The sequence below is a fragment of the Zingiber officinale genome, chromosome 3B, assembly GCF_018446385.1.
Source record: "Zingiber officinale cultivar Zhangliang chromosome 3B, Zo_v1.1, whole genome shotgun sequence".
NCBI lineage: Eukaryota > Viridiplantae > Streptophyta > Magnoliopsida > Zingiberales > Zingiberaceae > Zingiber > Zingiber officinale.
In genome coordinates this window covers 105248656-105263206 of record NC_055991.1, presented here as the reverse complement: position 1 = coordinate 105263206, position 14551 = coordinate 105248656, and the positions used below count along the sequence as shown (strand labels likewise).

Sequence of the window (14551 nt, the reverse complement as noted above, 5' to 3'; positions counted from 1 at the left end):
CCGCCGAACGAAGCAACGCGATGGCCGGACCAAGCATCCACCCGCCGAAATACGAAGGGGATGGTATCAGAGCCGAGGCGCTTTTGAAGGACTAACCGTCGAACGAAGCAACGCGATGACCGGACCAAGCATCCACCCGCCGAAATAAACCATTAATGCAAGAATTAATTAATGCTTTAAAAAGGTTATTCAAAACATTTTTTTTTAGAAATTTACTAAGTCATTTTTTTTACTTAGAAATTTTTTAAAAAAATTCTCAAATGATTAAGTTAGAAAAATTTCTTTCAAAAATAATCTTTAAAAGATTTTCTAAAATTAGAAATTTATGCTCAAATTACTTAGAATTTTTTTTAAAAATTACCTAAGTCAAATTTTCAAAACTTTACTTAGAATTGTTTTTTTTTAACTTAGAATTTCTTTTACATATTTTTTTCAAATTTACTAAATTTTTAACCCTTAGATTGTTTTTTTTAGAACCCCATTTTTTTGTGATCAAAGGGGGAGAAGGGAAATTATTAGTCTAGGGGGAGGTAGATAGATTTAATTTTTTTTTTTTATCTTTCTATCTTTTTGCACTTAAATTGCAAATTAAGTTAATTTACTTAATGTTATTTAATGTCTATTTTAACCCTAGCTTAACTTGGGTTGATCACACCAAAAAGGGATTCTTGGAATCTCAAGGTTGTTTTGGTGTGATCAACAAGTTAAGTTAGGTCCTGTTTGTTTCTAACCTTGTGTCTAAGTGTGCAGGAGCTTAGAAATACAGGTAGTCGAGCAGAAGACGCAGCTAGCAAGAAGGACGGCAGTCCGAGGGATGAGGTGCTGCGGAAGAGTACCCCGGTGGACGAGAAGGAAGCGTGCGGTGGTTCCGAGGGACGAAAGCCGAAGCGGAAGATTACTCGGGGAGCAAGAGACGCAGCTAGCGAGAAGGACGGCACGCGGTGCGTCCGAGGGACGAATACTGCGGATGAGTACGCCGGCGGACGAGAAGGAAACACGCAGCGATTCTGAGGGACGAGAAGCCGGAGGGAAGCCTGCTCTAGAAGACCGGAAGTTGGGTTCGGGTGAGCCCTATTCCAGATAGCAGAGATCACCCAAGTAAGTGGATCCGGAGCGGAAGACCCGGACCGAGGCGGGACTGAAGCGAAGCAGAGGTCCTGGATAAAAGTGAACCAGAGTTGACTTTTGGGGTCCGGGGCGCCCGGAACCCTTCCGAGCGCTCGGACCTGAGTTTTTGACCGGATCGAGCTTTGACTCGATCTGAACGTTGGGGGATAAAATTTATCCCCCCAGGGCTCCCGGAACCCTTCCAGGTGCCCCGACCAAGGCTATAAATATAGCCTTGATCCAGAAGCTTTGAATCAATTCAGAACAACTCATTGTAACAACACTTGTACGTTCTCTCTAGTTTAGCTTCTCTAGTTGTGCGCTTCACTGCTGTAAAAAGGCTTCTCCGCCAGAAGGAGATAATAGTACGACACCTTCCTTGGATTAACAATCTCCCAGGTTGTAACCAAGTCAACTCTTTGTGAGCCTTTCTTTTTCTATTTTCTGTTTACTTTATTATTCTGTAAGTGTTCTGTTGAAAGTTCGAGAAGGGTCTTTATTTAATTTTTTTAGGGCTATTCAACTCCCCCCCTTCTAGCTGGCTCAACGGTCCTACAAAGACAACATTGATAATATGATGGACAGCTAAGAATGACAACTATCGTACTCAACAGTGCCACCACTGCAACAACAACAGTACTCAACAGTGTCACCACTACTCAACAATGTCACCTCCACCAGTGCCACCGCTAAAACCAATACTACTTTCCACCCGTCTCTTTTGCAGAAGTCTTCCTTTAACCCTAAACAACACCTTCCTTCCACCTGTCTTACTTTCCAAGATGCTTTCCTTCACTGCCAAGCAAATGTTTCCTTCCTCCCGAAGACATCTCTCCACTCTTGCTTATAAAAGGTCATCTTCCTCTACCTCCCAAGACATCCACTACGCACAACTTTCTCTCCCTCTTTGCCTCCTCACACTCTCTCAACCTCCCTCTCGAGTTCCCTCTCAAAGCCCTTCGTTTCTGTCTGTAAGTATGTAAAATAAGTCAATTTCAGTATGTAATGTCTTTTAATTATTTCTGTTTCAGTATGTAAGAGTTTACTTAAGTTTCCTTAAGTTTGCTTGTCGATCTGTAAGATAGTTCTGCTGTTTAAACCATGTATGATAGTTCTGTTGTTTAAAACATGTATGCATCTGTAAAATACCTGGCTTAATAAAACGTACTCTTATTTCATTTCTCTCTTCCAGATCTTTTTCAGTCCTTATCTAAGTAACTTAAAGGTGAACAGTAACCGTAAAAGAAAGTAAACCAAAATAAAACTTGTGCTGGCTCAGGAAGGATATTAAGCAGCCATCATCCTACATAGCCGGGGCATTTGGTTTTCTTATAGTTCTTTTACAGGTGAGGCTCACTAGAAGACCTAGAAGACCCTAAAAAAAAAAGAGTATAAATGGTATCAGAGCCTTAAGATTCTCTTCGGATTAGTTTATGAACAAGCTCAAATTTTCTAATTCTCATTATGAGGAAGCTTTAGAGTACTCCCAACAATTTGCTAAATCCAAAGACATAGGCTATAGCAATTCTGCCTTAGTAAGCCAAGGAGACCAAATTCTAGTACAACAGAATAACATGATCCTAGCCTTACTTACTTCTTTGCATTATAGACTTACAGTCTTAGAAAATCAAATTCTTACTTTGGAAAATCACATACATAAAAACACTCAGACATAGGATCTGAAGCAAATATTAAAAAATATAAATAAAGATCTTAGTAAACTTTTCCTAGGAAAAACTATTACTAAACACCCACCTACCACATATAAATTCTTAAAAATATAAGATTCACCTTCTAATGGCTCTATAAACTAAAACACAAGTTGAAAGTTTTTCTAGTTCCTCACATACACTAAGACCTCAAAAGAATCTCTCTATGATATCCAGAAAATCTACAAGTACTCAGGCTACCTATCAATTAGAAGAACTTATAGATATAGACCAAAACTTAGACACTTTCTCTAATGAACAATTAAATACACTAAACCTAAAACGATTATATCATCAAGGGTTGTTATCCGTTTCCACTTCACTTTATAGACATCATAGAACCCAACTATTACACCTACTAGATGGGGGAGAAGAAAGATTTAACCTTATGAATGAAGAATCAGCTAGACTACTCTTACAAAGAAAACATAACTATATTCACCTAGGACTTATTGTGTTTGGCCTCAGAGGACTTACTCGAAAAAACATAGGAGCTAAAGTCTTTTTACTACTATATGACTCAAGGTTCTCTGACAATGACAAAGCGGTTATTGGACTTATAAAAGTAGATATGAATAGTAATCTAGGAATTACGTATTTTTATCCCAATTTTAATATGACTATTTTAAACTTTATTGACCATATTAAAATTTCTATTCAAGCCAGGGGATATGGTGATTTTCAGAAACATAATATTCAAATAGACATAATCTTTCTCGGAAAAACAATGACTAGCATAAACAACATTTTTAAAGTACAAATTAATAATATAATAGAAACCCTCACGACAAGAGAAATTTATTTCATCAAATCCAAAGACTTTTCATCTGACTTACTTGTTGGATTAGACTGGAATCTTAACCTAGATCTAAATATTACCCCACAAACACTACAACCAAAAGAATCCATAATCTATAAAAATAAACATGGTAAATCAATAGTAAAATTTCATAATTACAAACCCTCAACTTCCCAAGAAGACAGCCAGGAAAATAACCAACTTACTTTAAATCTAATGAACATATAGATCAATATACACTAAAAAAAAAAAGAATATAAATAATATATTTATTTATTTATTTATTTGGTACACACAAGATGAGCAACATAAGATAATTTTTTTTAATTTTTTATCCCTGTTGTCCTTTCCCTCTCAATCGGCAAGCTTTGAAATTATATATATTTTATATGCTACGGGTCGAACCGTGCGGATCATAGAGTGGACATAATCAAGTTGATCTTGGATGATAAATTATTGATAAATTATCACAAAAAGAGTATGGCTCGAATCTATGAGACAATTCCTTAGGAAATAAAATTTCTCGTCTAAAAAAATATCACTCGAGGGCCATGAATTATCTCGTTTCTGAATGCCTTGGGCAGGCGTGGAGAGGCTGAGGGTGAGAACATCCCCTTTCGCCACTGGAGTCATTGGCTGTAAACACAACTGCTCTTTCAGACAGCAAGGAAAGAATCATTTGGGAAATAACATCAAACAAAATCTTTATTTCCTCAACTAATTAAAAAAAACCAATCAACTCCATAAGCATACTTTGGTGATCTGTGTTACATAAACAAATGTATCATGCAATGAATTCATAACTAGTCAGCGATCGACCAGTTTCTGTTTTGTAAAAGAGGCAAGTTAGCATTTCATAGACAGCCATTGGAACACAGAATGAAGTAAATGTCTCCAGAAATGCGAATACTTGCTGTTTACAAGCTCAATAGGAACAATGCATGCAGAAAATGAAAAATTGATCGTGAGAAGCAGCCAGCGATTAGACAAGGATAATATTTGTTTTCTTTAAAACTGGCCAGCCACCTGATAAAGTTGGCCAGTGGCAAAAGAACAATCCTGAGCCAATAAGGCAAACAATAAAACTAAACTAAACTTCAGACCAATATTTAATAAATGTGATCATTTCAAATAAAAGGAAATCCTCACTTGAAATGGCTTTCCATAGACATCAATGTAGCGTTCTTGCAAGAAGAAATTCAAATAAGTCGACAACAACAACTACACACAATTGATACTGAAAACAAATTATCTTCAAGCAACAAAAACTAGAGTAGCTAGAATTATGTTTTTTATACTAGACATGATGGTATGACAATTTAAATGTTATGCTTTATCTTAACTGCTACATTTGTTTTGCCAAATCAACTGGTAATCCAGTCAGTTTAAGTTACACTAATGTAGACAATACAGAAGTAGAGGTCGAGCCTTGTTTTGAGGCTTGATCCATGAGTATGATAGCTCATCCAGCATAGTAAAATGGATACATTAAAATACAATGACTTATTTCTTTCTTTCCCAAATCTTGTTAAATTTTTTTTGTTTGCCCTCGCCATAAAGTTTCTAGAATGGTAATTTGTATACTGGCCATTATATATATATATATATATATATATATAGTGTTCTAAAAATCGATCTAGGCAACCGCCTAGACGCTAGGCGCCAGCCAGTTGTACTGAAAACATGCTAGTCGGCCAGCCTAGGCGACCTTTGCGTCGAGGCGGGATTAGGTGGCCCTAGGTGCCCGACTAATTGATCGAATCACAAATCATTTAGGCGCCGCGTAAATAATGCAGGGTTTTCATGAATTTTTTTTAGTTTAGGCTTTTAAATTTTAAATCTAATTAAAACAAAACTAAAATGTAGCCTTTTTTTTATGTTGGACTTATGCTTTATAAGCCCTAAACTTTGGTCCAACAAGAAAATCAATTTGTTGGTTTCCCTGTATCCAGAGCTGAAGAAATCAGAGTTAATGATGAAGGTCACATTTTGAAGAAATCAGAGAGTTAAAAGGCCAGAGAGATCGATTTGAAAAAAAATTTGTTGTCTGATCTTTCCTCAACTAAGTGACTTGGAAGGGATTAAATTGAAGGTTGGCCAAAACCTCATCCTTTGGAACGTTATTTCATCATACACTCACAATGAATATTGAAGTTAAAAGGTAATTTGTTTTAATTTTGATACTTGCATGTATACGTGAGTTTGCCATTTCTGTTTTTTTTTTTGCTTAATGAAAAGAAAATATGTTTATGTTTAAGTATCTTGTTGTTCTGTTATTTTTTTTACTGATAATATTGAAGTTTGCGATAAAAATAAATTTCAAAGTGATTTATGTATTCAATTGAAGTTGGAGTAGTGGTCTTTTACTTGTTAAATATCGAAGGTTTAATAAAATTATGGAAAAAATGGTGGATAAGATGAATCAGATAATTAAATCACATAGCTTTCAAAGTTACTGAATTTATTCTTAAAGATCTTTTTAGGTTATTACAATTAACTAATCAAGAGATTAATTATGTAATTTATGTTGATACCGTGGAATCCGCCTAATGGCGCCTAGGTGGCTTAGGCGTTGGTCTAGAATCGATTAGCGTCTAGCGAATTTTAGAACCTTAATATATAACAACATTATGTTGCATGCCCCCTTCCGCGCCTCCGTTATGCGATTGAGAGAGGGGGCGCAACACTGGGGTCCACCCCAACTGCCATGTCAAACGTCCCCCACAATTATGCAGCAAAGGCGCATAAGGGTGGCATAACATAACAGAATATATATATATATAATTATATATATATATATATAATCTTTTTATGCTCTGGACCGTACTTCTAGACTTACGTCAGTGCCTCACTACATTTGTTTTTTTTTTGTTTTTTTTTTAAGTTTTTGGTTATGACAATAAAATTTTACCTTTAGGATTTAGGGGTTGAGTTATAGTATTAAGCAAAAAAAATTTTTACATAGAAAAAATATTTGAGGTTTGCATGGGGTGTGCACGATGAGGTCCTTAGGGTTATATATATATATATATATATATATATATATATATATAGTTATTAGAGTTAATAGTATGTGTTATGAGTTGTTAGAGATAAATAATAACTATGCCAATTACAGGTTTAGTCCCCATCAGGTATTTTGTTTTTGGCTCTTATTGTAGGGGGGAACTTTATAAAAAGTATTAAAATATTCTAGAAACTTTTGTACCAAATCACCAAGAATCAATCAATAAACTAAAACGGACGCATACCTAAATCGATGATGTTTAGATCTCCAAGAATGTATGGCTAATCTTCCAAATCTACACGTTTTCTGGAGTGTCCTTTAGTTTCTCCTGGGATCTATTTCTGATAATGGGATTTAAAAAATACAAGAAGATCTAGAGACAATAACCGCATCATATAGCCCCCGGGCTTGGCTGAGTTGGTCATCACGTGATAGAATTGTCAAATCAAGCCAGGATCGATTCCCGGCGAAACAAGGGAGAAATACCCTCCCATGTGGTGGCCTACTTAGTTTCATGATTTACCTCTTAACAGATGGCTGTGGGTCGGCCTTGTAGAGGCGCCCGTGGCCCGCATATGACCTTTTGCCAAATAACAACATCATATATATAATTTCATTGTTATCTTTTAGTATTTCTATTTTAGCGCATCATACAATAACAACCAAGCTTTATCCCACTATCTAAGGTCAACTATATCAATCATTTTACGTCATTAAGCTCTATACCCTACTATATCATTATCTATACTTAAATAAACTTTATCTTATTTTATTGTTGCTAAACAAATCTTTTTTGATCTTCCTCATTTGATGTGTGTATTTGTCATTGTTTCATATCGCCTGGATCATTTATTGATCATGAAGTATATGTTCATATCATCTTAAACGTGTCTCTCGAAGTTTTCCCTCAATAGATGCAACTCCTATTTTCTCTCTAATGTTCTCATTTCTTATTTTGTCCCTCCTCGTAAGTCCACACATCCACCTTAACATCTTCATCTCTAAAACTCTCATCTTTTGCTTATATGCTCGAGTCATAACACAATATTTAGTATCATATAATATAGCAAGTCTAATCGCCATTTTGTAGAACTTTCTTTTAAGTTTTAGAGGTACTTTACGATCACATACAACACTCACCGCTTTCTTCCATTTCAACCATCGTGCTTGTATTCTATATAAGACATCTCTCTCAATTTCTCTATCATTTTGCAAAAATGATTATAAATACTTAAAGTTCTCCGTTCCAAATAACTCGTCATCTCCTATCCTAACAATTATCTCATTGCATCTAATATTGCTAAACTTAAATTTCATATATTCCGTCTTTACTCTACTAAGCCTAAAACCTTTCACTTCTAGTATTTTCCGCCAAGATCTTAGAGTTTAGTATTTACTCATTCACGTGTCTCATCTACCAAAACAATAACATACACTACAATACTGTGTATTGAATGTGTCCAATGAGTTCGTCCATAATTAGCGTAAAAAGATAGGGACTTAGAGCTTGTCCTTGATGTAATCCTATCTTTATTAGAAATGATTTAGTTAATCCACCTAAGTCTTCACTCTAGTCGTTACATCCTCATATATATCCTTAATTAGTTCAATATATGTTACACTAACACTTCTCTTTCTAGAATTCTCCATATAATTTCTCTTGGGATTCAATTATAAGCTTTTTCTAAGTTAATGAATACCATGTGTAAATCTTATTTTTAACACAATACTTTTCAATTAGTTGAAAATGTATAGCTTTTATTGTTGACCTTCTAAACATGAACCCAAATTAATTTTCAGTCACTGTGATCTCTTTCCTTAATCTTTTTTCAATTAGTTTCAATTATTACTCTTTTCCTTAATCATTAGTTTAATACCCCTATAGATTTCTTCTTCTCCGTCTCAAACTTGGACAGAAAGGTGAATGCTATATGTGTAATCTTATAATTATGATTTATGCTAAATATTTGAATGAACTACTTTTAGGGGCACAATGTCAAATGACATTACTACGGCTAAAGATTTCCTTAAAGATATTGAAAAAAGATTTGCCAATACTCAAAAGGTTGAATTAGTACACTCTTGGCAAATCTAATTTCAATAAGTAATAAAAGTAAAGGTAATATAAGGAGTTCATTATGGAAATGTCTCATTCACAGCTTGGCCTCTCTGAGGACTTGTTCGTGCATCAGATATATCATCTTTAAATTTAAGTTAAGCTACAAAATGTCAAAAAGAGACTTGGTCCCTAAATGAGCTCATATCATACTATATTTAAAAAGAGGAAAGGTTTTAGTAAGATAAGATAGAAAGTGCTCGTTTGGCTTCAGCCTCAAAAGACAAAGGAAAGAAAAGGAAAAAAAAGTAAGGAAGCCTCACATGCAACACTCCCAAAGGAAACAACAAAAGAAATTGAGTGGGAGGGTGTGGTTGTTACTTTTGTGGTGTTGAAGAGCATCCAAGAAGCATCGCACCAATTCTCACACTTGGCATACTAAGAAAGGTATGCTTCTTATTTTAGTTTGTTCTGAGGTTACTTTAACTTCAGTTCCCCAACACATATAGTGGATAGATTCTGGTGCAACAACTGGTGGGACTATGCAAGGTTGCTTGAATTGTAGAAAGCCAAATCACGCTAAAAGATTCATCAATGTGGACAATGGTAAGATGTTTCAGTTGAGACAATATGAAAATTAAGATTAGTGTTAATGATTGGATTTTATTTAGATTTGGATGAAACATTTATTGTACCATGTTTTCGACTGAATTTATTTTTTTCATTTCTACTCTGGACAAATCTTGTTTTTCTTGTTCATTTGACAATAGAAAATTCAAATTGTGATTTCAATTTGGTTGATCCTGGTTTGGTTCATTCTGGTTCTTTATCAAATTCTGATAATCTTTATTCATTGGATGCAATTGCTTCATTTAGTGAATCCCTACAATTAAGTTCACAAGACACTAAAAGAAAATTAACCAAGTTCACGAGACACTAAAAGAAAATTAACCTGTAAGAATTCAGTTGCATTATTGAACAAGAGATTGGGTACATTTCTAAAAGGTGAATACAGAGACTTGTGCTTAAGATTTTACAGATTTTGATATCTGTGTTAACTGTATAAAGGAAAAACAAACCAATAAAAGGAGATTTGAAGCCAACCGACTTGAATATCTTAAAACTTACACATAGGGATATTTGGGTTATTCCCTTTCGTTGCATGGAATAGTCAATAATATTTTATAACATTGCGCATAGAAAGGTGGGAGATTGTTGAATCATTATTTAAAACTAAGTTTATATGTGAATAATTATGTATCACGGACTGCCAAATAAGTGTGGGCCCAATTAAAGGCGATCTAATAAGGTTTTGGGTCATATGGGCTTCAATGTAACTAATAGGAGGTGTGCCTTTAATGTGTAGAGACTAAAGGATAATTTCTGATTTTATGATGGACTAAAATAGAAATACCAAAAAATAACAATGAAATTATCTATGTCAACCGATTATAGTCCCCCAATCATGAGGTGAAGTTCGAATTCCTTTTTGAATTTCATTGTTAGAAAGGGCTCTCCAAGAAAACATATAGATCTAAAAGATTTAAACATGATGGATTCAGGTATGCTTCTGCTTTAGTTTATTGATTGATTCTTGGTGATTTGGCATCAAAAGTTGGATATTTTAAAATTTTCAATACAATTTTTCATCTACATATTGTTGTAATCAAGCCGAGCCGAATTTTGTGTTATTCAAACTTGGCTGATAGGGGTAGCTAAGCGGAGCCGAGCCTAAAATAAATCAAGTCGTTGAAACAGTTGTTCAAACTCGGCTTCAGTTATTTACAAGATTGAGCTTGGTTTGTTAAGATGTTATTGAACTTTCAAATAGAACTTGTTTGGTTCTTTAAAACTTTTATATTTTCAACCTTGTTTTGTTAGTTAGTGAGCTCATTTTGAGAGTTTTTTTTATTTACAAGTTTGATAAGAGATTTGTTGATTAATGGTTCACAAACTTTGTTCGTCGGCATTGATCATGAACATTGTTTACAAACAGTTCACACTCTGTTTTGAACATTAACAAATTAAACACGTGATCAAGCTTGTTCATTTAGTTTAATGAGTTGTTCAAGGCTGTTCATTTAATTTACCTTGTGCATATTGAATGAACATAAACAAGATCTTACCAAACCAAACACTAAACTTGCTCGCCGAACACCAAACTTACTCACAAACATTTGGTTCATTTACAACCCTATCTCAAAATGTACCACATCTAAAAGTGAATATGCAAGTGTCAATCAAAGATAGTACCACAAAGCACCAAAAAAGAAGGTTGAAAATGGTTTGATATCCAAGTATTTATTACGAATATTATTGTAGATTATTAAATCTTGAATGTTAAATAGGTTCTTTAAAGAAAAGAAAAGCAAGTAAAAGTATGATATCCATCCATGAAGCTTGTCTAGGCATTAATCAATGGAAAGATAAGAGTTAGAACATTATACGAAGTGAAAATAAAGACGAAAAAAATTTTTTTAACAAGAAGTAGGCAGTTCAAAACTACACATATAATGAAGGTGCAGTAGACACAATAAAGACATTTCATTGAAGAGAAATTAGTTGAAGTACGGACAAAATGTGCTAAACAATTTCCAATAACAGCAAATGAACATCAATCATGCTATCTAAAGTACACAATCCACCAATCAACTTCAAACTGCATAATATAGGTACTAAGTGACTACCTTTGACAGATTCATTGTATGTCACTAGCTTTGACAGCTTCATAGTATCTCTTTGTCCCTCGTGTATCTGCACCAGTTCACAACAATTCAATGTCAAGCGCTTCAAGGAGGAGGTAACAGAAGTACCCTTCTAACACATGAAAACCCCTCAATGTTCTGATACTAAGACCAAAAACTATGAGGCTTACTAATCAAACCCTAGTTCGAAAGAAATGATTATGTCAAAGCTATAAACTATAAAGACAATCAAAACTAAAATTTTATGAGGTGTCATAATAACGTAGAACATTGAAGCATAGAGATACTAATATATTCACCTTGAGTTGATTCACAAGTCCTAGGAGAATTGTCAGCAAATACCAACAACTACATCATCGTTAACATGTCCACCTTGAGAACGTTTGAGGGCTCCCCTTTCATCCCTCTCCATTTGACCCAGAGCGTTGGGTGCATGTGACGCACTGATCAATCTCCGTTCTGCCTCAACATTCTTTGCATGGCTTTGCATCTCAACCATAAAATCCAGATTGTTCTTACCTTCTGCATTGACCTGGACTTGCTTCTGGACCACCCTAATCGGCTCCTGAAACCTCATCCATCGATCCCTCTCCCTGTTCGGAATCTTTGCTACCATGGTGGCTACGGTGTTGTTCAACTTTGGCATCTTTTTCTTATGATCCACAACTTCAGGCTTAGAACTCAATGAAGCATTTAGATCAGCTTCACTTTTCTTCTTCTCCTTCTCAGACTTGGACAGAAAGGTGACCCTCTCAAGTGCTTCCCTCGCTCTTTTCCTTGCAATCGCTGCTTCCTTCACCTTTCTATCAGCATCTGCTTTGGCAGACGATGCCGCTCGACTCATTGATGCTGCCGCCAACTGGGCGGCTGCAAGAAGAACTTTAGCCAACTTGATATCCAGCGATTTCTCCGCCCTGCGAGGGAAATAAGTGGCAGAGCTACCTGCATCGGAACAGATGGAGCAGAAGAAGGGGCCAGCTGGGTCGGGAAGGCAGGCTGCGTGGGATACGGAGGGGCACCGGGAGCATCGGACGACAGGGCAGCCACCTCCGTCGAGGAGGAGATCAAAGCAGGAAGCGCAGAAGCAGCCAGGGTGGTAGCGAAGGACGCAGTTAGTGCAGAGGCGGCGGAATACGGTACGGTGACGAATGTGGTGGAGCAACCAGGTATCTCGAACGCCGCAGATGTCGTCGTCGCACCCGGCGGGCGGGTTGTTCCTCTTCGTCTCCGCCGTCGTCGTCATGGCCGCCGTGTCATCACGATCGACGATGTTGAAGCCCTAAAATAACGGAGGACACAGATCAGGTGCGAACCCGCGATGCCAAGGACTAGGGCTTCTTCTTCGTCTTCCCCAAGATCGAAGAAGCGGTTGAGTTCATGAACCTTTCTTCTCCGACCTTTTCGACTCTAATTTAGGGTTTGGGCTTCTCTCATCAAACGGCTCTCTGGGCCAACCCGTTTCCCCTAGAATTATACGTCTTTTTTCCCCATAAACAAATTCGTAACTGTATTTTAATATTTGAAAAAAAAAACATTAATTGCTCATTAAAAGCCCTTTTCCAAATTTTTAAGATTATAATTTTTATGAATAAAAATACTATTTGATTAAAAAATATTGAATTAAAATGATTTGCTTTGAATTACTGAACCATTTTGATTAAAATTATTTCAAATGTATTTTTTACTTTTTAAGAGTTAACCTTTTGTGATTCTGAATTAGGTAAATTTAATTAAATTTGAATGAGCAAAAACTATCTAAATATATTTTTTAAATTAAAGTGGTCGTTAAATCTTTTTTTTTTTAAATGTGGACTAATTTCTTTATTATTTTAAACAAGTAAGAGGAATATTAGATTCATAAGACTTTGTCTTATAATTTAAGTTTAGCAAATAAAGGGAAAAAAAATCAAACGAATGCTCTTAGTTTTTAGAATCATCTTAAAAGGATTTGTTTCCCCTTATTTAAATTATTTCTATAAAATTAATTTAATGGGAAATGCAATTATTTAGCTAATTTCATTCTTAAAAAACAAATTAACATGATCGGATTAAGAGAATAAGTCTTAAATTTTAAAAATAAAAAGTAATTATATCCATGAAAATATATTGAATTTTAAATTTATAAAAAATAATTTTAGAGTATTTGGAAATATAAAAAAATCATGCCGTAAAAAAAATAAATTTATTTTTAAATTAATAAAAAAAATATTTTATAAAACATTTAACATTAGAGAAAAATATTACAACTAAAAAATAGATTTAAATTTATAAAAAAATATAATCTTTACTAGCCATCCCATTGGTAAATGAAATTTTAATTTTATAAAATAAAACTAATCATGAAGATAAAAATAATCATTTATTTTTTTAATAATTTTACAGTTTTTTTAACAAAAATTATAAAAGTAAGCCCTTATATTGAATGAGTAAGTCAGAAAAATAAATAAAGTTAAGTATCTTTTATGAAAAATCAAAAGTGATAAATAAGTGATAAATTTAGGTATCTTTTAACTTTTATGATAAATAAGTGATAAATTTAGGTATCCTTTATGGCATTTGAGTAATTTACCAAGTACTCAAATGAGAGGGAAGGTCATTTATCTTCCAAATTAGTCGAGAGAATTTCAGACATCTATATTATTAAAAAAAACTGATAAATTAGATAGGTTTTAAAAAAAAACTTTTTTAATCTTTACAATTTTGAACTAGTTTCCCAAAAACTATGAGTATGTTAAAATTACTTAATGAACTATTTTATATTGGATATCTTAAAGTTTGGGTACACGTTAAAAATAAAATTTTAGTAAATAAATAATCAATTTTTGTTTTTGCCAAAATTTCATAATCATTTCAAGTCCAAACTAGTACCCATACACAAATTACATAATTACACTATCGCCCCAATTTAACCGTGAATTATGACAGATTTATAAAATTAATTAAGGGTAGAATTCAGATAAAGATTTAAAAATTACCTTTCTATGTGATAATTAATTTTAGTTTCCTAATTTACTTTATCTTAATGATATAAAATAGTCGTGAGAGGGCTTTCATGTTGGTTAGTCCTAGGAAAATGTACCAGTTTGACTGTACAAAAATTTTTGTACAAGTGTCGAACCTTTCCTTAAATAACCTATTGTGTTATTTAGAAGTTAAATTAGAAATCAC

General features: G+C 34.3%; 1 protein-coding gene across 3 annotated transcripts; it reads right to left on the bottom strand.

The window, feature by feature from the left end:
• Positions 1-4161: 4161 nt before the first annotated feature.
• LOC121967215 lies at positions 4162-12825 on the bottom strand. Of its 3 annotated transcripts, none has more exons than XR_006107679.1 (3): positions 11683-12825; positions 11366-11432; positions 4162-4251 (listed from the first exon to the last, which is right to left on the bottom strand). XR_006107679.1 is itself a non-coding variant. In XM_042517305.1 (3 exons), the coding sequence occupies exons 1-2, from the start codon at positions 12624-12626 to the stop codon at positions 11715-11717; spliced, it is 837 nt and encodes a 278-aa protein (XP_042373239.1). In that variant the 5' UTR covers positions 12627-12825; the 3' UTR covers positions 11204-11432; positions 11683-11714. The 3 variants fall into 3 exon arrangements, 2 of the variants coding, with proteins under 2 accessions (XP_042373239.1, XP_042373238.1); XM_042517305.1 differs by lacking the exon at positions 4162-4251 and having other exon boundaries at positions 11204-11432; positions 11683-12250; positions 12326-12825; XM_042517304.1 differs by lacking the exon at positions 4162-4251 and having other exon boundaries at positions 11204-11432.
• Between the last annotated feature and the right edge of the window lie 1726 nt (positions 12826-14551).

Excerpts from the sequence above, each read along its gene's own strand:
- LOC121967215 (XM_042517304.1), bottom strand. The coding sequence starts at position 12,626 with ATGACGACGACGGCGGAGACGAAGAGGAACAACCCGCCCGCCGGGTGC.